We start from the raw sequence: 27,291 nt of genomic DNA, 5'->3' as shown, positions 1-27,291 counted from the left end.
TATCTCGAAGATGATGTACTGCCGGAAATCATCGCTCCATAATAGCGCCCTTGAATACCACTTACCTTTGGTTTGCGCGTGCCATCGCAGCATATAGTACGTATAGTCATGCCAAGCAAGCGTTTGCCACGCACTCTTCGTGGGCAAGTGACTGCGCTGTTGAAACGTTGCTTGCTAAGCGTCATCAACTGCAGTTTACATGCTTTGTGCACTTTGCGTGGTACGCGTCGTGCTTGCCTGCTGCGCAGCAGTGCAGGTTTCCTGTATGAAAGCTGCGACAGGAAAGATGTGTACGGCCTGAGTGAGTGAGTGAGTGATTGAGTGAATAAACTTTTATTTGGTCCAGCAAAGCGCGATAAAACGCGCACCTGGCTAATCCCACGACGGGACTGACAGATCTAGTCTGCCGGCCTGATCGCGGGCGCGCTGGACGGCCAGGATTTGATCCTCAAAGACGGGACCTTGCAGGAGGGCGTCCCACTCTTCCTTGGTGAACTTCGGGCCCAGCGACCCGCACTCCCAGAGCATATAAGGCAACGTAGCTACCTCACCACAGGCCACGCAAGAACAATTCGTATAAATCTCTGGATATATGCTATTAGGGGACGCCGGATTTGGGTACGAGTTCGTTTGTAGAAGTCTTAGTGTGACCGCCTGCGGCCTGCTTAACTTGGAGTGAGGTGGGGGGAAAACCCTTCTCTCTAAGTAGAAGAATTTAGTTATTTCATTGTGAGTGAGAGGAGCGTCTCGGTGTCCGGGGAGAGAGTCGCCCGACCCGAGGGCAGCGCGGTCGGTAAAGCCTTCACACCAGCTTTTTATTGAGCTACGCCACGAGTGCACTGGGTATGTGCTGCTCTTCAATGAACCTCTTGCCAACTTCGTGCTCGTCAGTTGGGTACGTGCCGCTGAGTTTGCGGCAAGATGCTGAAACGTTTCTGCTTAATCGAAAAAATGCTGGCCCATTCGTTTTGAACAAAGTGTTCAAGTGATCGCACGGTAGATTTTAGATCAGAATGATGGCACTAAGTCTGGTACTTTTGACCCAGTGAGGACGCGTGTGGGTCCTGTCGACTGTTCCTGAACGAAACACTCCCCACACAAGCAGCTAGAATCCGAGGTCCTTCACTCGAGGATATACACGGCATCGTCTGGTGCTCCGGGCATGCCGGCCTGCGGGGCAACGAGAAGACGTACTGTGCTGTTCTAGATCTCATTAACCGGGCGGCAGACAACACCGCCTCCCAGCCCCTAACAGACTGCGTCGCGACACACGAGCCAGCCACCACGAGCAGACCGGTGGACCAAGGTCAAACGGGAAGGCGATAGGCTCCTCCTCACAAAAGCCTCAGCAGGCAATTGGCCAGGCACTGGTGCAAACAAACACGTACCCTATCTGTCCCGCTTACCCGCCATCTTCCCAGAAAGGTAGCCACCAGGACTTGTCCCCGGTCTAACGAACAGACCATGCTCTCACTGCCAGAAGCTACCCGTCATCCCTACGTCGCGAAGCTCTTCCTTCGCCTGATCCTTTCCTCACAGACAACCGAAAAAAAGGATCCGATAGAAGTGTTGGCTTAACGTCCGGGAAATTAGATCCGTCGCAGAATCGCAGCGTGCTCACACGTGACTCGTCTCTAATAAAACGCCGCGCAACCAGGAATCAAATGCAATTGCTACGCACATTCGTTTCGTACTGCAGACCAGCGTTTCCGTTCAGAGTTGCGATGCAAACCGTCGCATGCCATCGTGTCAGCGAGGATACGTTAAACGACGCCCACCAGAGAGCCGCACTTACCAGCGATGAAGTCAGCTCCGCAGGTTTTCTGTCGCCGTTTGACTGCTGCCATTTGTCGTGGCGCCAGCATCCGTGTTTGTCGCCGCTTCTCGTCCGCGAGCCGTCATGCTCACTGTTTCCGGACATGCGACAGATACAGTGCGTCCATATGAAATTCAAATAGAATAGTTCTTGTCTGCAGGCGTGCTACTACAAAGGTTAGAATAAAACATCGGTACGAGGGTGCAAGAAGAATACGGAATGGCGTTCTTTCCTCTTGTTTTGGCATCTCTTCGCGGCGCCGCACCGCCGACTAGGCTATTTGCCGCGCACTCGCGATTTCCCGTTCCTAAAGATGACGATTGTACCTACTTGTTAAGAACGTGCCAAAAGGTACGCATGGTAACAGAGCTGCCGTAGAAGCCCGTAAGTTCTTCAATGGCGGCTTTAAGGCGATGCAGCCCCATTTACATCTCGTGGGGCCAACTTCTCCGTGGAAAAAAAGAAAAAAAATCAAAGTTTGCCGCACGAGGCCTGTTGCGCCAAGTCATCTACTGAGCCAGCTCGCAGCACATCGAATATACAGAGCACACAGCAGTACAAATGAAGTGTGAGTGACAATATTTGCCACACCATCGGGTGAAAATCTGCTACAAATACAGCCCTCTGAACTTATATACCTCGTTCAATAACTACACTGTACTATACCGGTACCCATCGCACTGGTGAGCCTTGAGAGCTTTGCATCGATTCAGGGCAATGGGTTGACCCAGATTTTGAAGTAGGTGATGTGTCATTAGTACATTACATGTGTCCTCATATGCATCCGCATTTCGATGTGTCCTTAGTACCAACACACGTCTATTATTTCGCTATTAAGGCAAAATCAGCATTACATTCAAATAATTCACAAACGCCACACTGGTGCCTGCTGTAGTATTTCTCTGGTACTGAAGCCATAGCTAAAACATAATCTTAGTGATAAGGCAGAAAATAGTTACTGATGAAATCTTATAAGGGTGACGCTATATATACATTGCCATTATCTTTTATGGCTATGCATTAGAACATTTATGACATTACAGCGTCAAATACGGTAATACAATCACGGCATATCACCGCACGCATCACCACGAGAAAACTTTAGAAATCCTGCACAGTTTCGTGGATGGAAGCAAACAGCCTCTGACTTCACAGTTTCCTATTCTAATGATAGTGTCTGTAGTTTTTCAAATAATGCCATTCGCGACATATTGGAAGCGTAATTTTCATCACCTAGTGTTTTTCCACGCGAGATGTATCCACCCTTAAACCGCACGGTGATAATTGAGGTCACTGCTCATAGGTCTGGAAAAGCATTTCACCCTCGCCTTCCCGACTATGTGAATTGACCTTGAACGTGCGTGAACACACAAACACTCAACAAATTCATTAAGCGGTTAGCATAACATCAAAAAAAAGAAGACGGCAGTCCCCACCCCCCGTGGGAATCGATGTTATGCGAAGCAGTGCGCGGGGAGCCTACCAAGTTGACGAAAGGACCAAGCGAGCACCAAGACGTAGTGAGCTGTTTCGTGACCTACATGACACACATGTCAAGACATTTATGTTATGGCGAATAATTTATGCTCGTCATACACCCTTGCCATACTATGCCAAGTTTGGTACATACCAAGACGTAGGCGGCTGTTTCATGACCTACATGACACGCATGTAATGACATTCATGTAATGACCTATAATTACTTTTGTCATACGCTCTTGTCATACTATGCCAATTGTGTTATATACCAAGTTAACAAAATGGCCACGAGAGCAGTAAGACGTAAGGAGCTGTTTCATGACCTACATGACACGCATGTCAAGACATTCATGTTATGACGAATCATTTATGCTCGTCATACACTCTTGACATAATATGCCAAGTTTGCTACATACCAAGACGTTGGCGGCTGTTTCATGACCTACGTGACATGCATGTCATGACATTCATGTAATGAGCTATAATTAGTTTCGTCATACACTCTTGTCATACTATGCCAATTCTGGTATATACCAAGTTAACGAAAGGGTCACGAGAGCAGTAAGACGTAAGGAGCTGTTTCATGACCTACATGACACGCATGTCAAGACATTCATGTTATGACGAATCATTTATGCTCGTCATACACTCTTGACATAATATGCCAAGTTTGCTACATACCAAGACGTAGGCGGCTGTTTCATGACCTACGTGACACGCATGTCATGACATTCATGTAATGAGCTATAATTAGTTTCGTCATACACTCTTGTCATACTATGCCAATTCTGGTATATACCAAGTTAACGAAAGGGTCATGAGAGCACCACGACGAAAGGAGCTGTTTCATGACCTACATGACACGCATGTCAAGACATTTATGTTATGGCGAATAATTTATGCTCGTCATACACCCTTGCCATACTATGCCAAGTTTGGTACATACCAAGACGTAGGCGGCTGTTTCATGACCTACGTGACACGCATGTCATGACATTCATGTAATGACCTATAATTACTTTTGTCATACGCTCTTGTCATACTATGCCAATTCTGGTATATACCAAGTTAACGAAAGGGCCATGAGAGCACCAAGACGTAAGGAGCTCCTTCATGACCTACATGACACGCATCTCAAGACATTTATGTTATGGCGAATCGTTTATGCTCGTCATACAGTCTTGCCAGGCTATGCCAAGTTTGGTACATACCAAGACGTAGGCGGCTGTTTCATGACCTACGTGACACGCATGTCATGACATTCATGTAATGAGCTATAATTAGTTTCGTCATACACTCTTGTCATACTATGCCAATTCTGGTATATACCAAGTTAACGAAAGGGTCATGAGAGCACCACGACGAAAGGAGCTGTTTCATGACCTACATGACACGCATGTCAAGACATTTATGTTATGACGAATCCTTTATGCTGGTCGTACACTCTTGCCTTGCTACGCCAAGTTTGCTACATACCAAGACGTAGGCGGCTGATTCATGCCCAACGTGACACGCATGTCATGACATTCATGTAATGAGCTATAATTAGTTTCGTCATACACTCTTGTCATACTATGCCAATTCTGGTATATACCAAGTTAACGAAAGGGTCACGAGAGCAGTAAGACGTAAGGAGCTGTTTCATGACCTACATGACACGCATGTCAAGACATTCATGTTATGACGAATCATTTATGCTCGTCATACACTCTTGACATAATATGCCAAGTTTGCTACATACCAAGACGTAGGCGGCTGTTTCATGACCTACGTGACACGCATGTCATGACATTCATGTAATGAGCTATAATTAGTTTCGTCATACACTCTTGTCATACTATGCCAATTCTGGTATATACCAAGTTAACGAAAGGGTCATGAGAGCACCACGACGAAAGGAGCTGTTTCATGACCTACATGACACGCATGTCAAGACATTTATGTTATGGCGAATAATTTATGCTCGTCATACACCCTTGCCATACTATGCCAAGTTTGGTACATACCAAGACGTAGGCGGCTGTTTCATGACCTACGTGACACGCATGTCATGACATTCATGTAATGACCTATAATTACTTTTGTCATACGCTCTTGTCATACTATGCCAATTCTGGTATATACCAAGTTAACGAAAGGGCCATGAGAGCACCAAGACGTAAGGAGCTCCTTCATGACCTACATGACACGCATCTCAAGACATTTATGTTATGGCGAATCGTTTATGCTCGTCATACAGTCTTGCCAAGCTATGCCAAGTTTGGTACATACCAAGACGTAGGCGGCTGTTTCATGACCTACGTGACACGCATGTCATGACATTCATGTAATGAGCTATAATTAGTTTCGTCATACACTCTTGTCATACTATGCCAATTCTGGTATATACCAAGTTAACGAAAGGGTCATGAGAGCACCACGACGAAAGGAGCTGTTTCATGACCTACATGACACGCATGTCAAGACATTTATGTTATGACGAATCCTTTATGCTGGTCGTACACTCTTGCCTTGCTACGCCAAGTTTGGTACATACCAAGACGTAGGCGGCTGATTCATGCCCAACGTGACACGCATGTCATGACATTCATGTAATGAGCTATAATTACTTTGGTGATACACTCTTGTCATACTATGCCAATTGTGGTAAATACGAAGTTAACGAAAGGGTCAGGAGAGCACCAAGACGTAAGGAGCTGTTTCATGACCTACGTGACACGCATGTCATGACATTCATGTAATGACCTATAATTACTTTCGTCGTACACTCTGGTCATACAATGCAAAGTGCGTTATGTACCAAGATAACGAAACGGCCACGAGAGCACCCAAACGTAAGGAGCTGTTTCATGACCTACGTGACAAGCATGTCAAGATATTTGCTATGATGAATCATTTATGCTGGTCATACACTCTTGCCATAGTATGCCAAGTTTGGTACGTGCCATGTTAACGAAACGACCATGAGAGCACCAAGACGTAGGCGGCTAGCTATAAATAGATACTGTCAAAGTGGAAAATTTCCGCCAAGAAATGCTTCGCATTTAACTTGACAGGCGTGGAACGAAACAATTTCTGTCGCCTCGTCTGCAATAAATTGAGGCGCAGTAGCCATAGGCAGCCATGACGCAGTTGTTCAAACGTCGATAATCTTACTTTATGGCCAGCAGTAAATATTTGCAACGTGCTCCAAGTTTGCCTGGTTGGTTCACAAAGTTGAACGCTAATTAGGTTCACAGCAGGTAAAACAGATTACTTACCTCGCCAGCGAGGAAGCATAAACCGGCACGGTTCACTATGTCGGCGTTTCGTCAATCCAACGGCTCCTTCTTTTGCAATATTCTCGTAAGCAGTGCGAAGACAAAGATGCGAAATGCTGTCGAACGCTTGAGCACACAGCATAGAGAAAGACATTGCGGTGTGCGAAGAGCAGAGACGCCGGCGATATCGGAAAACGGCACGAAACTGGCAGCACCATTCGTACTAGCTTATAGATAAGATCACCCGTCACTGCGGCGAGACGAACCGAAAAGATTCAGCTATTCAGCGCGCTAAACGCGGCTCACAGCAGGACGGGCGATGAGCTGTTGCCGCGGCACATGCGCAAACGGGCGCTGTGATGAGCGAGCACTTTTTTTCTTTAATTTGGCAAAGGCGCAAAACTCAGCTCAACTTCTTCTTTGCACGCGAACAGAAACGCGGCCTGCCAAGCCAGCGCATGCGAGCGCGCGATGCACTCTGGTCTGGCACGCCAAAGCGCGCCGAATGTTGCCAGTCACGCTGGCTGCGCGGTGACGCTGCAGATTGTCGTGCGCCGGCGTAGCGTATAACCAGTATAACTGCGTCGCGCGTGGCCTTCGCCCGCGTTCCGCTGTACTATAATACGAGCAGCAAGATCGCACTTCCGGGTCTTGCGTTTAAAATTAAATTATGGGATTTTACGCGTCAAAACCACTTTCCGATTGTGAGGAACGCCGTAGTGGAGGACTCCCGAAATTTCGACCACCTAGGGTTCTTTAACGTGCATATATATCTAAGTACACGGGTGTCGTCGCCCCCGTCGAAATGCGGCGCCGTGGCCGGTATTCCATCCCGCGACCTCCGTGCTCAGCAGCCCAACACCATAGCCACTGAGCAACCACGGCGGCCGTGTCTTGCGTTTGCCGCACCTCGCGAGAAAAGGCGGTTTGCAATTACCATCAGGCCGCGCACGATCTTCGCAAGTTCCAGCGATCCCCACAGAGGGCGAAAGATCAACCGCGGCGCGTTCCAGCAAGAAGTGAGCAAGGGGAGCTACTGCAATTTGTTCGTTAGCTTTAATTTGTAGTTTTTCTCCTATAGGGGCACTCAACACGGTTCAATGTTTGGTCTATGAATGTGCATATAATAACCAAGAAACATAGTCAACGTGTCATTGTTTTACGAATAAGCATACCAGTGTTTTATTGGACTTACGTTATTGACGTCTGTCCATTATCACATTAATAAAGGTTTGGAGACCTCACTGAAGTGTGATGAGCAGCAGCCCACTGGTATCGATTGCAGTGCTCGCCGTTTACCCGATTCGGATTGTACGGCGGTAATAATTGCGTGAACGGTGTGGTCGTTTCATTTGAGCAGCGTCACGCGCGTTCTTTTCAATTAGATAATAATAATATATCGGCCTGTTTATGCGTCCAACATTCCATAGCCGCCACCATGCGAACACGTCTAAGGGAGGTGAATTTTATCAGCTGCGGCCGCAGCTGATGAGGATAATATGTGATAAAATGTGATAAGATGTGACAGATAAGATGTGCTGCATGCACGGCTTCTGTTGTTACTGATCTGCCGCGTCTGGTCGCGTAATGACGTGCTGCTTGGAAAAAAAAATGTGCTAGCTAGCGTGAAAATTTATCGCTGGAAGTGAGCAGTTTCTATGGAGGCTACCCACGAGAACTGATTAACCTTGCAGCCTTTGGGCGTGTGCACCAGTGAGTAAAAAAGCGCTGCTTCACATCCTCAACTTCGAATTAGTTTTCGTGCGAGGTGGATAGAACAGATGCCTGTAGTCATTTCTTAAACGTGGAAAATAATAGTAATAATAATGTTATTGCTCTTTAAAGGCGTTTCAATCGAGGCTCTTGTTATTTTGCCACTTTGCTAAAATTCCTAACACGGAGTACAGCATAAATAATAAATAGTTTTGCCACTTTCTGCATAAATGATTCACTGCGATAAATTAACTGCATATTAGTGGCAAATGTACTTCTGGTGTTGTAGTTAGAATAATTGCACTTGAGACATAATGAAATGACTGTGTTTATTACCTAGTATTTGACAGACAAATCTGTCATCTATTTGAGGCTTCATTGCGCACAGCCCACACAAAGACACCATTGGAAGAAACGCACGCGCAAAAGAGTGTTGTGCGCGCGCCCGCATGCGCGTGCGTGCGTGTGCGTGCGTGTGCGTGCATGCGCGTGCGTGTGCATGCGTGTGCGTGCGTGCGTGCGTGTGCGTGTGCGTGTGCGCGTGTGCGTGTGCGTGTGTGTGTCTGTGTGTGTGTGTGTGTGTGCGCGCGCGCGCTTTTCTGTCATGAAGCGTTTTGTGCACTGTTCTTAGTCGTATAGTCGTACATGGATCACAAACTCACTCACACTTACACCGTAGTAATTGATGCTATTTTTTTTTCGAATCCAGCCTCCAAGAGGCTGCTGACATTGGCTGATGCCTTTGCACTCTATTGTCTCTGAACATACTAGACAGCAGTGAATGTGTCATCCTTGGAGGTAACGTCAAGAAGCCAAAGTCCTGAAAAAGTATGTTTCTGAACACTTCAACTAGAACCATGACTTTCTTTCACTAACTTTTCTTTCACCATTTTTTGCTTGCATGTTTGTCATGGCTTCATCATTTCTCTTTTCAGGAACACGGACAAAAGAGAGATTATTGGTCTGCAAGTTGCACACGCCAACCCATAAGTTGCTCAACGGTCACCATAACGATAACAGGTCCTCTTGAACTACGTGCCTCACCATGAAATGTTTGCAAGTTTACCGGATAGAGGGTTGTGAGCCCTATCAGGAAAGCAGCAGCCTACAGTTTTCTATTGCACCCAGGGGGAATGTTAAAATTTTACATACAAGCTTACTTGTATTTAATGGCATTTTATTGCAACTGGAGAAGTACTATGCGTAGTGCCAACTTGTTTTTTTTTTAATTCGTTATAGCGATGACGACCAGAAAAGAAAAAAAATGTAGCAAGCCTTACGTGCTAATGCACAAAATCTGTTATCTGCTGCTTACAAATCAGATTGACGGGCATTACCACCAGGTATCACGTGCTCACTCGCAACAATTTGTTAAATGAAAAAATATTTAAAACAATTAAACGCACTCAATGCAATTTTGATGAAATGCTACTTCATGTTAACTGAAACTCTGGCAGTCACTGCTCATTTTATTTTTTATTTAATATACTTTCATGGCCATATGGCACAACAGAGGGGAGTGGTTGCAAAGTAGTAGAGTAAAGCAACTAAACAAGTGCAGTGAGATATGGTACTACAATAATTATCCTGATTAAACAATGTTAGCTACAGCTTTGCAAAAAGTTTGGTAACGGTGATGGCTACAATACCTTAGGGAAGGTAGTTACATTTCTGGAGATGTACGAGAAATTAAAAGTTGAAAGGAAGGCTTCGTGTAACCCGAATCAGTTCGCACCTTACTGTGATGGTCGACACAATTTGAAATGTTCTGAGACCGCAGTATGAAGTCGACGCGAAGTGTCATGTGATGGAAATGTTGTGAAATAGCGAAAGATGGGCAACTTTACGGCGGTTAGCTACAAGAATAAGTGCTAGGTTAATTTTCATTGAGGTTATACTCGCAATGCGGTTATACTTAGAATGATTGATTGAATAAATTTAATGAGTGGTCCTGCGAGCTACGGGACGCAAGGTCCCATAGAGCGGGCTACTCCCACGTTGGGACCGGGAGTTGTAACTCCCTGGCCGCATCGTGGGCTCGCTGGACGGCCCATAGCTGCTCCGCCAGGTCCGTGCTGCGTAATGCTTCTTGTAGCCTGGCGGAGTCTTGATCCTTGTTTGCGTGGGTCCGACCACACGGCCAGAGCAAGTGATGTACGTCTAGTGTGCTATGGCAATTTTCGCAATATGATGTTTTGTATAGGTCAGTCATGTAGTGAGATAGTCTGTTCTGCGTGGGGTACGTGTATGTTTGAAGCATTCTGAACGTGAGGGCTTGAGGCCTGGTGAGCTTATTGTGAGGTGTGCTGTATATTCTGCGGTCTAGATAAAAGTGCTTTGTTATCTCGTTATATGTGGAGGGAGGGTCCCGATTCTCGCTGGGATGGTCACGACCAGAATAGGTGGCGTCGCGGAAGGTTAGGTCTCGCGCGCTCCTGTGAGCCATCTCATTGAGATTGCGAGGGGCGTCCTCGATATCTCCGAGGTGTGCCGGGACCATCAGATGGTGTGATGCTGCAGCGGTGCGGATCTGTTGATTATTTGTAGAGCTTGGCTTGCAATTGCTCCTTTCTGAAAGGCTTTGACAGCCTTGCGTGAATCGCTGTAGACGTGGGTGCTGGTCGGGTCTGTGAGCGCGAGTGCGATGGCCACCTGTTCTGCTATCTCAGACTTGTGGGTCTTCACTGTAAGAGCGTTTGTGACTTGACCTTGCTTATTGATCGTGGTGGCAACGAAAGCCTTCCTGGTCGGGTATTGTGCCCCGTCTACGAAACAGGCTAAGATCTTCTTATCACGTATTTCGCGCAGGATGAACGATCCGCGTGCCAGCCTTCTGGGTTGATGGTGCGCGGGGTTCATGTTCCGTGGGAGTGGGCGAACCGTGTAGGAGTTGCGTGTGTCCGTCGGAACGCTTTGATATAGTTTCTCCATTACTGTGGTGTCATGACCTAGTTTGGCTAGGATTTCTCTACCTGGTTTGGTGCCAGAGAGTCTTGTCCATTGAGCCCGTTCTTGAGCTTCGGCGATTTCTTCAAGTGTATTGTGCACCCCCAGTTGCAGCAGGAGCTCTGTCTCGGTGTTCTTGGGGATTCCCAGCGCTAGTTTGACTAGCTTTCTCAGTTGTACTTAGAATGAAACAAGTGGAGTTATTTTTTTACTATTTTAAGTGAAGTAATAAGATTAACGCGACTGGGATCCCATATTGCAGATGTATATTCAAGTTTCGAGTGTAATAAAGTCATGTAAAGGGGTAGCTTTAACGTAGATGGTGCTTTGAAGAAGTGGCACCGTATGCACCCGAGCATATGATTATCAGTGTTAATGACGTGCTCTATATTAATGGCCCACTTTAAGGCATTCGTAATGTGTACAGCAAGATATATAAGTGGCATGACGAAATCTGAGGGAATGTTAGGATGGCAAGTGCTAAGATTAGAATTTTAGAATTAGATATGGATACGCGGATTATTTTAAATTTCTTAATTACAAATGATTCATGTGCAGTAAAGTTCCATGAAATCAATAACTAGGCTAGCCCTACACAGTAAGGGATAGCTAGAAAATGTATGTTCACTCAATCGGCCGATTCCACACTTCTCAAACAGACAAGTCGACAAAAACAATTTTTCTTTCTCTTCAAACAACAGATGACAAACCTGAGCACAGTGTGCCCCAAAAGGTTTTTTTGAAGTATGTTCGGAGTAAGTACAGTCGAGCGTTCAGCCAATCAACGGTGCACGAGCAAGGGAAGCCTCAGCGTAGGAACTTGTGTTCGTCACGGCCCTCACAAACATGTATGCCTGCTGAAACGTTGGCTCCAGGCTGAGGCTTCCTTTGCTCACCTCTGTTACTCAGTTGAAGTGTTCATCTCTTTGCAACCTCTTTGTCTTGTTTGAATACACAAACTGAGATGTTTTTTCTTTCAGCATGAAACCGTAAATTGCATTTTCCAAGGATCCGGGAGCGTTAATTGGGCTTCCTTAAATGTGTATTTAGCGTCCTTGATTATTCACACAATATTTGCAGAAGTCCTTGTTAGCACTGTCTCCATCAACGTTCCTTGCCAGCACTCCACTTGTGCCAAAGCCTTTACTGCCACACTTGAACATCAGATGTTCAGCAGAGAGCAGACAATATGTGCTGTAAAATATATCATACCATTGTTTCTTTTTTCACTGCACTACGTGCCTCTCACCAATGTGTCATGAAAACAATGGCATAATGCAGCTGGAGCTTATTTTGCTGACAGTACGTCCTTGCCGAGCCCCTTTTTGTTTAACCTAGCTGAAATCGTCGAACACATACCATATACGTATAGTGTGAAACACATCAGGCAGAACTGTACGCAACTACAAGTACGAGGGTAGGCGAGCATAAATATCGTTGTATGAAGCTTCGCTATCCCTGCTTTAGCCGCACGCCGAACACGATGAGAACATTTCGCTCGATTTTAGCGTTCAGTACCATTAAATATATATCTATTTGTGTTTCTGAATGTTGTAAACACAGTTACATGTAAGCTTACTTGGTTCAAGTGTTTTTCTGCCAGCTGAGGTCTCTCGGTCACCTGGCGACATAATAAAGATATCTGTAGTCATGTTAGACTACAGCACCCACGATTACCGCCCCAAAAACGGTGACAAAACGTCCAAAACCATCGAGCGAGCAGCGCGATGAGCCCCACCGGCCCCTAGCGCAGCGGCCATGTTGCTCACTGTGTAATGATGATGATATTAGTTTTGATTTTGTCAGCGCCATCTGTCGGTCCTATACTTTAGTTTACAACACCACCGCCACTACTACTTCCGTCATAGAATTTCTCACTATAACACCTAGAGGTAAATCTGGCGCCACCGTCTATGCGAGTTTCCTGAGGAGCGCCGTGCCGTCATGGGAATGACTGTGTATGTGTCTGCGAGGCTTCTGTTGGCTGGTGTTGTAAGAGGATTCATCTAAAATGTGGATATGGCTACACAAATAACGCGTTCTTAAAGTAAAATCTTCATAAAATGCTTCCATTCATGCATATTACATATTCCAGTGAAGTTTACTCACCTATACAATGCATAACCAAGCGAAGAAAAGCAAGAACAGACGACAAAACCTTCCTAATCGAGCACAAATCTTGTCGTCTGTTCTCCAACTTTAGCAGCCCACTGATACTTTTTACGTTTCATATAATTGTACATGCAATAAGAAGTTCTCATAGTTAAACAAAACATTGTGTGATAATAAAGCTAAATGAACTTTTTACGTGCTATTTTACCAAAAAATTAATCATTGCGACAGATGGAACGGTGCTTGCCTGGCTCTCCGAGAACGATGCCAATCCGAAGTCACAATATACCGGCATTGCCATGCATACCACAGCGCAGCAGCGCTAGATTTCCCTCTAGGTAATGTAGCGAGAAACTCTACGACTTCCGTTGCACTGTGGAAGGTACAGTTTCCCTTCTCTAAGTTTATATAGGTGTTCTGTGTTACTATAGAGCTACTCGGGCGCCTGGACGTCCTCCTCGACCGCCGCGCCGGGGAGGAGCAGCGCAACAGAGAGTTTCGTATTACTACAACTAGAGGGAAATGTGGCATTGCGATCGTTCAACCATCATGGGTACAGTATCATGGGAATGATGGGAAGTAGAGGCTACGGATTGGTATTTTGTTGACTGGCGAATTAGTCTACATGTATTTTTTAGCAGTTTTGGTCGCGCTCCAAGCGTAATTGCTATAACCCGCAGTGACACGGTGCGACGCAAAGCTCTCTGCCTTTGCTCTGTTGCTCGAAGTGGCGATAGCACGCTGGGCCAGCGTCTGGTCCGATGTTTGTGTCGTGGTGTGGTGTCGAAGCTCTAACGGCATAGCGACGGCATCGCAAACGTTGAAAGAACGTGTTCCGACCCTTTTGATCTTGGTTTGTTAAGCGTGTTAGGTTGGCGCTGTAGCGGTACGTACTTCGGAAGAGCAAAAGGAAGACATATACAGTTGTACTTCCAGTGCATTGACAATCAAATTCTATTGAGGGCTTCATTACGCATTGCTCGTTTATGTGCTCATTGAAATGTGCGTTTTAGGACTTTGAAACACAAACTTACTTGTGGTATGAAAGGTTGCTGCTTCCTGGCTGTAGTCTGCTGTCTCGAAATGGGTAAGTGCAAAGCCACGCCATAACAGCTGCTGGCGGCCGTTTCAGAAGGAGCACGTCAATATAAAATATAAAGAACCATACTAGTAGGAGGAGGCCACAAGCGTCCTAGCTAGCACTGCAGCAGGTGTGCTTAAATGTACTTGAAGACAATCGGTAATCGTGACGCCCGATGCAGCCTTTCGAAAAAGCGTAAGAGCGCGCAAGTGCCTGTCGTCAGCGAGAAAAATAACGCGTTCGCAGCGAGCAGGCGTCGTAGCAGACGACACGTGTAGCGTTTTTCTCAAAGACACAACACTTTCTCACAATACTAAACTTTCATTTCCATAAATACGTTACGAGTATTTTTATATAAGTACATGCACGATTGTTATTGCTGTTGTAAAAGTAAATAATTATTCTCTGGCCCTAAATCCGCAACAGAATTGCAGAGGAATGCATACCCTGGTGTGCCCTGGTGGCAAACCGTGGTTCAATCTCCAAGTGATACAAAGCTTATGTAACGTGTTGTGCAATATATAAGATGCCGCCGAAATAAAATTTAATTTCTGCGATATTATTTTAGTATAGCCTCGTTCAGTGCGCCGCAAGCAAACGCCGCTAGTGACTCAGTGACGCAACCTAAATCTGCGTCACTGAGTGTTGATTGTACTATGCCGTAGCCACGTAGCCAGACGCGTGGAAATCCAAGCGCCGTTATCTGTCTGGAACAGATAACGGTCAAACCGATTTCCGTATTCGGTTTGTAGCCTAAACCCCGGCTCGATGCTATAAAACGTTACCTTTTCGTAGCACTTTTGCTGCACCTTATGCTACAGCCTCTATAGGTCTCTTGTTGATAAGAGCAAAATATTACCTTTCTGTAGCACTTTTTCTGCACCTTATGCTACAGACTCGATATGTCTCTTGTCGCCAAAGAGCGTAAAGAATAACTTTCTTTTTAACAATGGCATTTATTTCGAATGAACTTGGCAGACTAGAGCGCACTAGCTTAGGTCGACCTCTCTGTCTTTCCTATCAATAAATTCTATTCATTCGTTGACTTGTGCAATAAGTCGCGTATTTGTCAGCAGCGTTCACGGTCGCTTTCAAGGGCAAGCGCGGTACACCATCACAAGGCCAGCTGCAAAAAAATTTGGGCAGTGTAGAAACGCCGATTTAAGGTAGTGTACACGTATATGAGCACCCGTGCGAAATGTCACGTTTGAAATCCGACCGGTAAAGTCCCGAAAAGCTGCGCAAGGAAGAAAAACGTCGCATTTTCACCCGCCGGAGCTGATGCGTGCATCTCAGAGCGCGTGGCCCCATGGGATGACCTCAGAGATGAGGAGGCGCCTGGTAAAATCCTGGAGGCGACGTGCTGGAAGGTACATCATAGCGACAACCGCTAGGTGTACGCGTCGTCTGCTTAGGTGCTTCTTGCAGGCTGTTAAGACGACAACTTTGCAATTACTAGCCCTCTGTTGTTGACAAGATTGCTTTAGTGGCATAGACCACTCATCTATAACAAGTTACGCCAAATTGCATAATTTAGTTGCATGCAGTTGGCCTTTAAGTGAACAAAATGTGATTTGGTTAATTCATACAGCGCAGGTATCCACCAGGCTTGGTTACGAGCTTATTTGTTGAACAATACAAATCAATCTACATAAGAATTTTGGCTCATCGTTTTTTGCTAAATAGTGATTTTAGCCCCGCGACCCCGCTAAGCGACGCTTTCACTTATCTTCTTAAAGAATGCTGTTTTTGTTTAGAGCCTATTTGCAAGTATAGAATACATAACCAAGTTGGACTCATTTTCACCAATAGACGCCTCAGCGAATCAACAACCTTTTGGTGTCGTCATCTGTGGATTGCGAATGTTCGAGCTTCAAAACTTTGTGTTAAGAGAGGCGTTTCCAGACAAAAATAAATTGTGTCCAGCTTGATCGTGTGCTATATACTTTCAATTAAATTAAATTCCGAGATTTTACGTATTAAAGCCACGATACGATTACGAGGCACGCTGTAACGGGGGACTTCGGATTAATTGTTGACCACCTGGGCTTTCTTCAACGTGCACCCAATGCACGGTACACGGCCGTTCTGTTCTTTTTTCTTTTTTTTGCCAGGCCATCAGGCTTGGCAGCACAACGCCAACGCCACTACAACGCCACGTCGCCGGTTGTCTATGCACTTGGGTCGCTCAATGACAGAGTTTCTTGTAAACTCTAACGAAAACTTAGCTTAAACGGATTCCCACGGCGCGTGGAATCCGCGCACTTTCCTTTATTGCGGTAGCAATTATATGGACACTCCCGACGGATTTCTGCCGTCGCCGAGGTTCCGTATGAGGTTCCGTAGGTTCCGTATGAAGTCCAAGGGCGTTAAAATCGTCGCAGCGCGACGTATGCTGTACGTTCGAGCGAAAGCGCGCGAATGTGAGCCGGCTATCTCGGTTCAGTCTCGCGCACGCAACGGAAGAAAGCGGGGAGGAAGCGCACCGCCTTCAGTCGCGCGCAAGGCTTCGAGGAGGGGGGCGTGGGAGTGGGGGCGTTTTCTACTGAGGGCGGCTCGGGCCGATGTATCGTGAAAGCCACCTGCGACGGATACAGAGTCCGCGCTGCGCTGCGTTTTCGCGACTTATAGTTCGCCTTGACGCGAGCGGCTGCACGAAGGTCAAGTCGCTCGCTGCTGCTGCCGCGTTTCCTCACTGCAGCGTTTCGACAGTTACCTGCGATCATCGAGCGAGGTGTGTTCACGTGCGTTTGTGCGCACGTGACAACATCCTTGTTAATCTAGTTAGCATGCCTACGTTTACACGTTTCTAGGGCCGATAAAAGTACTATCGTTACTTCGTGTACACCTAGCTGTCCACCAAATTGCAATCGCAATGAATGATTCGCCTCTCGGTCGGAACTGCGACTTTTTTTCCTTCAAGCGGATAGCTTTCGTTGCCTCGTTTTCGTGGTTCGTGATTTTCGTGGTTCGCGGTCGGCGGTGGGCGGTCGTACTGCCTATGCAACAGGCGCCTGTTCTCGAGCGACGGAGTGGTCGAGTTTCGGAGCACTTTCACCGCCGAACGGTCACCCGTGCTGCTGCTGCTGTGCGAGCTTCTGGCTCTCTGAATGTTTAGATGCTAAAGAGCGGCATTCCACTGTGCGAACAGGAGCACCAGCACCGTGATCCACTTGTGGGACAGGAGCAGTTTGGCGACGCCGAGGCGCAAGCGACTGTAGTGCGAGCTGCACCAGCGCGAGAAAGCGGAGTGCGAAGGAAGTCACGTGACGCAAACGCGTCACGTCCTTTTATTTCGCTGGTCGGTCAGCGTAACACCTAACCGAAGGTAACCGAAATAATGATAACTTTTCTGCATCACTTTGAGGCGCTACTCCTTCACTTGACCAGTGACCAGCTCCACTAGAAAAATATGAATGTGTAGGGGAATTTTGCTCCATAAACAACAAAAACAGTGATTTACCCTGATTAGTTCCTCGCCTTTTCATAATCACATTACGGCCCCTAGTGGGGTTATTTCCTCGGGAACAACAACTGATCACATACTTTGCAACCTCGATAAATCAACAAGCAGTTGTCTTGCTTATGACACAGTAATATCTGACCGTTGCCCGCCCACAATATTATTTCCGCATGAATACAGCACCTGCCTACAAACTGCGACTCGTTCCATAACTTAGCGATACAAGAACACTCCGGATTGAGGTAAACCAGAAATATAGCTTAAGTATATCATAAGAACCCAACAAACACTGACACCAAGTACAACATAGGGGCAATTACTTGTGCCCAATAAATTAAATAGAGAAACGATAAATTAATGGAAGTGAAAGTGGAAGAAATAGTGCACCCCTCATAAATCGGTTATTAACACGCCCGCGCCTTTTGTTGATCTCCTCGCCATGGTTAAAATGGTTCCATAGGCTTAAATTCCTTAAAAAGCACCGCTGCTTGCTGTCAGCCATTCGGTCAGAGAGACTGGTTTAAAAAAAGCGCGGAATACATGGACGACAGAAAATATAATATAGTTGGGTTATGCTAAGTGACGACGGCGAAAAAAGGAATGCAGTTTCCCAGGCGGTATCACTTTAACGCACAAAATGAGACAAGGCACACTCAAGCACTCCACCCCTGGCGCCACACAGTCCGGAACTTCTCGCAAGCTGCATGCTCACGGCTCCGCGTCACTTTATCTTGAGCGCTGCCTTGACCACTTCAATACGCCAAAATATCTCGCCCCTTTCACGACCGTCCAGACCGGGGCAACTCCTGGTGGGGTCCCCGAGGTGAGCGTTCACCAGCAACAAGGACATGTCCGCCCGCAGCATGGTGGAATTGTGGGCCAGTTTCAGACACTGCGCGCGCAGGCGGAAACGCACGTTAGTCAGCTCACCTACAGAACACAGTCTACCCGCCTGTCAGTCAACCATTTGAATGTGCGCCTGCAGGCTGGGCGATGCGTCGGCTAGGTTTCCATAGTTCAGCGGTAACCAACAAGTGGCTTTGTGCAAGACATTCAAGAAAAAGGAGACCGTGATCTGCGAGAGTATAGCACAAAGCTACAAAATACTCCACCATAAGGTTTTCCGAAAGAAAGCTTCCTCACTGACGAAAAAAAAATGGAGGACGCTCAAGTTTCGCCTTTAAGAGTTGAACGCGATAGCATTAAAAGATCCCTGACTGCTTCTAACGCTTCGCGGCAACTGCAGCTTATGTGACCGTAATGTTTACCGGGAAACGCTGGTGGCGAACGCTACGCACGAAGGCAACTTTCTGGTAGAAACGCGGCCCCTTGCGTGGGCCGCGATGCCGCAGAGGCGAGCGCCATCTGGAGGTATTGCAAGGAAGCGGGCACGCCGCTTCCACGGCCGGACTCGACTCCCTCGCTCCTCCGCGCGGAGGAGAGAGTAGAGTCCGGCCGCGGCCGCTTCGTGCCCTTTCAGATTTCCGCGCGCCGCCACGCGCCAAACTCGGAGGAGGCCGTCGCCGCTCTACGAATGATAGAAATGCTGGAAAATGGGTTTGTGTTTTGAGTCTCCGCGTAACAGAACTATGTTTTCTTCTATACTCAATACAGTCAAACGCTATCACGTCTGTAGGTTGTGTGTAAGTCGCACTTTACAATTTCTCTGACGTACTTTACCTTGAGAAATTCAATGCATTCAATAACTTCCTTGCGCTATATACGGAGCGCCTGTGTGGTCAGGTACGCGTGGTTCGAAATTATTCTTGTCCATACAACGGTCGACGCTGGACGCGGGATGCCGACGCCCGATTTTCCACGACACGGGGCCCTCAACGCTCTCGCGTTAAAGGTCGTACCAGTACGGAGACTGAACTCTGACATAACGCCCATCTAGGATAGTTGCAACACGCTCGCAATCGGCCAACACGCTAGCGTATCGCAGGTTGAGTCCGAGTTAATCACCATCCGACATTAACGCTAACCAGTGACACCACCGCGGATTTCTCGAAAAGAAAACATTGGGCCATTCCTCGACCTCTGCAACAGGATCATTTTTTAGACTGCGAAGCTTCCCGAATTGGAAGGCCGCACAGATATCTTTTTAGAGCATAGCTCTTTAGCGCCCGTTACTGCGTTTCGCGTCGCCATTGAACTTCGCCGTCGGCCTCGCCATAACCAAGGTCATCATGCGCGCGCTCCGGCTGCCATCGCTTGCGCGCGGCGCGAGTATTGCTCTGCCCTTGTCCTCCAAAGCCGGATCACGTGCTCTCGCCTATCCTCTCGCCCCCCTCCTCAGCGCAGCGCCCTTGAGGTGACTCTCGCCGCTACTGTCCTCTTCGCCCTCGCCGTCCCTTCTCCCGCTGTCGCGGCAGTGCCGCGGTGCCGGCAGCGGGCGCTCCTTGCCGCGCGTTATCCACGGCGCTCCCCTCCTCCGTTTCCGCGTCGCGTGGCTGTACGGCTCTCAGCCGTGTCCTTCGCTTCCCCGTTTGCGGGCAGCGTTCCTCGGTGGCATTTGTCGCCTCTGGCAGTGCCTGCACCTCGCTGTCGTTCACCCGCCGCCACTCACGCCCTACACCTCCCCTTACCTGGCACAGTATCGTTGCGATGACTCGAAAGAGTTAAGTATAAACCCCATGCAAGCGATTTTGCGCAGGACAGCGACAAGCGACGCGACGGAGATGGCTGTCGCGTTCGCTTCGTCGCCTACAAGTCGTACCCCATGTGAGCGATGACTTCGAGCGGCGTCTCCCCAGTGTCGCCGGTATGAGGGTGGCAATATAGGCGCCAAAACTAGCGTGGCCGGTGCTTTATTAAATTAAGTTGATGTGTCTTACTGTAAAAAGCAGCATAAGATATTTCTAAAGGTCTTCCAGTAGGTTCTGACCTTTGTACGTGCGAAAATTCAATCGTTTTTTGCTCCTTCCGTGCGACAATCGGAAGTACTTGAATTATGCACGTCCAGTTCTGGCTTCGCGCTATTGCCTAATCACTCATAGCAGTTCCGGGCGTCGAGCGACAAACTCTAGAGTTGCAGAACCGAGCGATCGCGCGACAAGACCGAGCGATCTGTTCAAGCGACGGCCCGATTCCTCGCCCGAAGCCGTCGCTCGTCGCTGTCGCGCACAATATCGCGCTCATGGGGTTTAAGCTTATAGCGCTTCGTCCTCTTACTTCTACTTCCCTCCCCGACCTTGCGCGGCCACACTGAGTCCCGTCTGTGAGTGAATGAGTGTGACCGCTTGTCAATACCACCCGCCCCCCTCGTCGCGGCGGTGACCCACTACAATATGGCGCGATGGCGCGTCCCCGCAGCGCCCGCTCTATAGAGGCGGATCGCGGTGTGTGCTGCCCAGTCCGAAACGCAGAACCGCCTCCGTTCGGCACTGCGTGTTCTGTATGCGGTTGCCTGTTGCTGCAATAAGGCAGCAGCTGCGCTCAAAGATCGCATTACCAAAGTGTGTAATCGTCGGCCAATTTTTTATTTACTTTCTACTCACCGGCAAAACACTTTTTTTTTCTCTCTTTTACCACTTCCCCCTTGCGTACTGTGGCGAAACTATGATAAGAGCACGTTAAGGCGTCCCCAAAGGCGCATTGACGCTTATTGGCTCCATGCAAATTACGCGTGACGTCAAGGCTTAAATCTTGTTAAATAAACTTTTTCATCAAAGAAGCGTTGCAGAGTGGCGGTACGAATGTACAGGGAACAAATAATTATTAAGGATATCCTCGCTACACCAAATGTTCTCGCGGCTTCCCGACAACGTCACCAGAACCATTACTTGTGATCAAATGCTTCCCCTTCGCACTTTCTGCTGATAAGAAAATTTTTTCAACGAATGAAATGCAGATGCTGTTCGAACGACGGAAATCTACATGCCGACAAAGAAACCTTTTTTTTCTGTACAGCAATTTATATGATTGTGAGTTGTAAGAAAAAGATGCCTCCTTTCGGCAAATTCTGCGAGTGAAAGTAATTGCAAGAATGATTTCACGTATACCGTCCAAATGGCGTCACTGGCATGCGTACTCTTGCTCATCAGTTATTCATGCAAGCTCTGGTGAACCCGCTACAAAGTTACACGTATGAAGCTTCTAGCGTCAGCAACTATTTCTGAGGCCTCTTTAGTGTTATAGTAATTTCCGAGATCTCGGAGGCGACATTTGTCATTCAACCAGTGCATGCTAGATGGCGACACAGTTCCACATCGCCGAAAACTCGCCGTGCAGGTGACATTTCTGATACTTTTGTATGAGTGAACCTGCATACGGTGCAGCCTATGAAACTGTTCTATTTGTCTCCTTCGCATACCACGCCTCTGCCCCTTCCTCTCCCCAACCCTTACATGCACTGTTTGTACATCGAAGTTAGTCGATCCAAAACACTTGGATCTTTTTCTTCCAGGCTAGACTCTGAAACTCATGGTCGCTCTTTCCATTGCCTAAGAAGTTGCACTGACGCTGTCGTTGGTGAACCTCGCGAAGGGAAAGAATGCACAAGCTTGAACACGGCGCGGTGTTTCTCTATATATATAGCACTTGCCGGCACATCATCCCGGGCAGAAGATATTCGTCCAGCTGCTCTTCGACCCCGTGACACTTCCTTCTCCTAAATCATCTGAAGCATGCGTCATAGGAAGAAAAACCCACGACGAGTCGTCCGGGTCATTTTCATCAAAACGTCGCTCTGTGCCAGGAGACGAAGATGCGGTAAAATCTCGAACTTCGCCAGTGGTCAACCTGAACCTCAATATGTACGAAACGCAGCGCGCTTGCGAGACGTGTTCTGTAGTACCTCCCAAATCGCACGCTTTGGTGAATTTAGAGGTTCCACACATATAGAGTCATCAATAGGATGACAAAAGTAAAGTTTCGCGGCCACGCCGTAAGATGGCCCCGCGATCTAACTAGATCACGCGGCCACAGAACCTACCGCAAAGCTCTGCCAATTGACAAAGAGAAAGCATTCCTTCGTCTCAACAGCAGAGAAAGGTAGAGACGCATTCCAATTTCTCCGGTTTGGAGAAACTAAAAGCAGTGTCTTTCTCAGAAGAAGAGATTCAGCAATGGAGAATGACGCGAGTGCCATTCAGATCAACATGTAGCCCCTCTCTCCTGAGGGCGACTATGCTCCACCATCTAGAGAGTGTGCCTTCAAGCAAAGTAAGTAGCGCGAGACTTCTCCGCAAGCCATTCTACGTGGATAATCTAGGGGCTCAAGCAGACTCACACGATAAAGCACTTCACATCTGCTGTATAGGAGGCAAGAAGAGCGCTACGGAAATGGGCGACGAACTCAGATGACCTGATGCACTCCTGGTGACCAGCTCAGATAGGCGAGGAACAGTCGGCACCCGAAGAACTGTCTGTCCTCAAAGAGAAAAGCGTGAAAGTGCTTGGAATTGCATTGAGACAACACACGAGTGCTCTCCCTCTCTCTTGACAAACCTCGACTTTATAAAAGAACAGTCCAAGCGTTTCGTGCTTCAGGCTGCTTCACGGATGTTCGACCCAGTGGAGCTTGCTGCGTCATTTACCATTGCCATCAGGATCTTGCACAAGTTACGTACACGTGGAATAGGCTCGGAGAAGCGGCTACCACAAGATATACAAGTAGAATGGTATGTATTGGTTGGCCAACTATCATTATAGAAGAGCGTTTTCATTACGCGCTATGTTGAAAGCAGAACCAAATTTCCCAGGGTGTTACAGGTGCACTTATTTTGCGATGCAAGCCCTCCAGCTTTCTACGTCGTACCGAGCGGCTCAGTGAGACCCGTGTTGCTTATCAGCAAGTCACAAGTCACACCTAACAAGACAACGACACTACCACGGCTGGAGCTCCTAGAAGCCTCGATCAAAGGAAGGCTGCTTAGTTACGTCTGAAGCGCCCTCACTCACTTCGAGTTCCAATGTACACTGTGGTCCGATTCCATAGTCACGGTGTCGTGGGTAAAAGGCGACACAGCGAAGGGGAAGCAATTTCTGTCGAACAGAGTGAAAATTATCAGACAGAAAATTTACTTATGTGGAGCTGTTGTCCAGGAAAGGAGAATTTAGCCTACCTGCTGACTAGTGGAGTTTCTGTGGATAAGTTATTGTCTAATTGTACGTGGTGTCTATAACAGGATTGGCTATGCGAGTGCAAAAACATATGACTTTGAAGACCCGCTTGAAGTGGCGCCAAACGGAACATGAGCAATTCGCCACGTTTTCAACTTGTCCGAAGCGTTCCAATAGGCCGGCCAAAATACTTGAAAAACCCGAAGGCGCCGCGATCTTTCTCTGTTATAAATACATTAAGCAATGCCTCCTGGATCTCAGCGCTGAGTTCTATGCGAAATCATCGCAATCTCAGAAAAAGCGCCAGGACGTCCGAGTTTAAGTTGATGTCTTTGTCAATACATTCACTCAATGACATACGACCAGCTGCAGAAGAAGATGCATCGCAGTGCGAAGCTTTGTTGTGAGAATCATTGGGGTGCCACAAGAACGTTCGCGGTGCGCCATGTAGTAAATATGTATTCGGTGGTCCCGTAAGCCTTGGCTCTCAGCATCAACCTCAGCTCCTCCTTATTCAGCAGCCGTCGTACTAACGCGCTTAGTTGCCTCCATGCTTCGCGACGGTTAACTCCGATGTTTCTCTTTTCCGGTTTCCAAGGCAAAAAAAAAATAACTGCATAGCGTTCCCCAACACCCGTGATACAAGATTTGAATTCGCCAAGTAAGGCCCATTTCTGTGGTGGGTCGTAGTCACTCCTGATTCCCACGTTTTCTAAAACCCCAAGACGGGTTGAGATGTCTGCATCACAGCTTCGATTGTTGGACGTACAACTGGCCGCCCAACTGACGTATCACACAGATCGTGTTGGCTTGAGAGTACGTCTTCTGCTGCTTTGTCTGTAGCCCCTTAAAAAGTCCAACTGAACATTCCGATCGTCCCTACAAGAATCGAGTTTATCTGAGATTTGACTTCAGTTCTCAGAATCCGTCACAATTTGGCCTTCTCCAATCCATAGTCGGATATCTTGCAATCATACTTTGTAGCATACTAGTTGGTTTATGCTTGAATTATTAACATGCTGCGCAATATAGACAAGAAGAGAAAAAGAAGACTCTTCTTGTGCTACTTGAGCGCACGTTAATAATTAGGTAGTCCAATGCTGCCATCTCAATTCACAGCGAACTTGTTCGAATCTGCATGATTTATTTCGGCTTGCTCAAGCTTTGCGCAAGGAGCCAATTCAGCCAGATGCATTTCAGTTTCTTGGCCGATGCTCGAAATCTCAACAACACCGAAAACAGAGTGTGACCTATCGAACAGGCTTTACAGCTTCGCACGAACGGTCCAATATTTCCTGCTTCTTGAAGTTTGAATGTTCCTGAACGTGTTCGTGGACAACATAACTTCCCCTACGACGGGCAACTTCATCTCCTTGGAAAGGTCTTCTCTCAGAAAACTCAGTTGGCTTCTTCCGTCAATTAGAGATCGTAGAAAACTACGCCGCTATGTGCAGAGCGATGGCGCATCGACATTCTCGGCGTTGTCATTAGACGTTGCTTCTGCACAGCACGTCTTTTCGATGCATGAAGTCTTTGTGTCACTCTTCGATGGCCCCAAACAAAGAGAAGTTGCATGCCTTCATTGACAATTGGAGCATAGGATGCGTCTATGGGACGCACTTACACGGTAAGCCTTTGGGGTACAACGGAAGCAACATTGCAGATGGACACGAATCTGCTCTTTTGGTCAGTCGATAACGTGTATTCGCAGTTTTCAGAAATGAGCTGCACACTTTTGTGAAATGAACACATTTGAATAGACAGACACATTGTCTGACACATCTCGACCTTGTTTATTTCGACCCTACTCACGGAAAGATTCAGTGCGCTTAAAAACGCAATCATCCAAGGAACGAGTTTTATCCTGTCTCGCTGCCTCCAATTGAACAAACAAGATCAATCCTTGAATTTTTGCATCAGTCGTCTTCTGTAGCGTTCGAGGCATTGTTGTCACAATGACTCCGATCACACGAAACCACCAGAGCTGACAGAAGATGTCTCAGCACTATGCATATCAGCATATATGCATGTGATGTCGTGGTTACCTTAAGACCTTTCACTCCTCTTACACGACTTTAAAGGAAGTCATAGGGCGCCATAACTGACGTCGCTCTCAATGCAGGAACACCGAATGACGAATGAAAGGCAGCAAGCAAAGGCAAGCAATTCTTCCTGCTCGATGCCAAACGTGTCACATGATGCTGTGGACCACATGTCCACCGCATTTTCGTAATAGGCCTCAGTCACCTGCAGGCTGGCAATAGCTGCAGAGGTACGGTTCATGATAATGAAACTTAACCATCAAGCTGAATGAAAGACCCATGTCAATGACGGTTTCACACTTCTCGCACAGCAGTAAACATTTACTAATGACTCCACGAGACAACTTAATAGCTTAGGTCCAGCCGATCGAACATTTGTCTGCGGCGCAACAAAAGAAGCTTCCTCGGGGTCATATCGTGACGTCGCTGGCGACGAAAGAAAGTAATAATAGTCTATTTGGTAGTCTTTAAACTGGCCATGGAAGTTGCGGCTCCGGCTTCATAATGTAGCGTGATTTCAAGACCTCTCACAAAGGGTTCCACAGAAATCAAAAGTTCAATCACTGCTGCAATAGCATGGAACTCAGCTTGGTAAGTAGAGTCGGTATCGAGCGTTCTCTTCGTTGACACATTTCGTGAGAAGACTTCACTGGGCCGGTCACTTGTGTTTGGGTCGATCCATTCGTAGGTCCCTAGAGTTGTCGCAATGTCCGATAACGGTAGCGAGGGCCATTCGGCACCAAAAAACTACTGGGAAAACACAAATCTGCACGTCTCCGAGCAAGCAGAACTGGAAACTTCATTTCCTTTCTGTTCTCCTTAGCTCGCGTGACCTTCCTTGTTGCCCAACAGTATTCATGCGCACTTTTGCACCAGAGGGTGCGTCATCTCTGCATGGCGACGCCAGCAACGTTTCTTTGGTGTTCCTTCAGACCACCGGTACGTCGTGGCGTTTAAATTATGGCGTCTGTACGTAAATGCTTGCGCGTTTTTGTAGGTCCGACGCACATATTGTCATTTAGCAAATGCGGCACGCGCGTTCGAGTAGAAAGTAGTACGGTGCCTAACGGTGCAGCGCAGAACACCGCAATATGAACAAAACTGCCAACGGGGAGCGGGCAGCGCGGCCACAGCGTGGCCGCACCATGGCGAGTCGCACTTGTTGGATTTATTACGGATACACGGGGGACTCGGCTTGATACATGTTGCGCAGTGAGCAGGGTTTACAACGTTATTCTGTCACAAAACAAGTTTAAAACCCCTTAACATCTGACTACGTATTTCCAAGGTAGTAGATATACAACCAAGGGCCT

The 27,291-nt window shown here is 47.4% G+C and overlaps 1 protein-coding gene and 1 long non-coding RNA gene across 3 annotated transcripts in view; both read right to left on the bottom strand.

The window, feature by feature from the left end:
• LOC139053063 (uncharacterized) overlaps positions 1–6,828 on the bottom strand; it is a 407,344-nt gene extending 400,516 nt beyond the window's left edge. Inside the window, exons 1-2 of the long non-coding RNA XR_011510185.1 lie at positions 6,556–6,828; positions 1,796–1,907 (exon numbers count right to left, since the gene is read on the bottom strand). This is a non-coding gene — a long non-coding RNA (uncharacterized lncRNA). The remainder of the gene's footprint in view (positions 1–1,795; positions 1,908–6,555) is intronic.
• An 11,643-nt stretch (positions 6,829–18,471) lies between these two features.
• The window catches only part of LOC135921380 (uncharacterized), a 60,387-nt gene continuing 51,567 nt past the window's right edge, over positions 18,472–27,291 (bottom strand). For both annotated transcript variants that reach the window (XM_070530203.1, XM_070530204.1), the window contains exon 12: positions 18,472–18,762. In XM_070530203.1, the coding sequence (XP_070386304.1) occupies positions 18,592–18,762 (171 nt within the window). In that variant the 3' untranslated portion in view covers positions 18,472–18,591. The remainder of the gene's footprint in view (positions 18,763–27,291) is intronic.

Source organism: Dermacentor albipictus, unplaced genomic scaffold (genome assembly GCF_038994185.2).
Source record: "Dermacentor albipictus isolate Rhodes 1998 colony unplaced genomic scaffold, USDA_Dalb.pri_finalv2 scaffold_63, whole genome shotgun sequence".
NCBI classification, from domain to species: domain Eukaryota; kingdom Metazoa; phylum Arthropoda; class Arachnida; order Ixodida; family Ixodidae; genus Dermacentor; species Dermacentor albipictus.
This window is presented reverse-complemented; position numbering and strand designations above follow the sequence as displayed.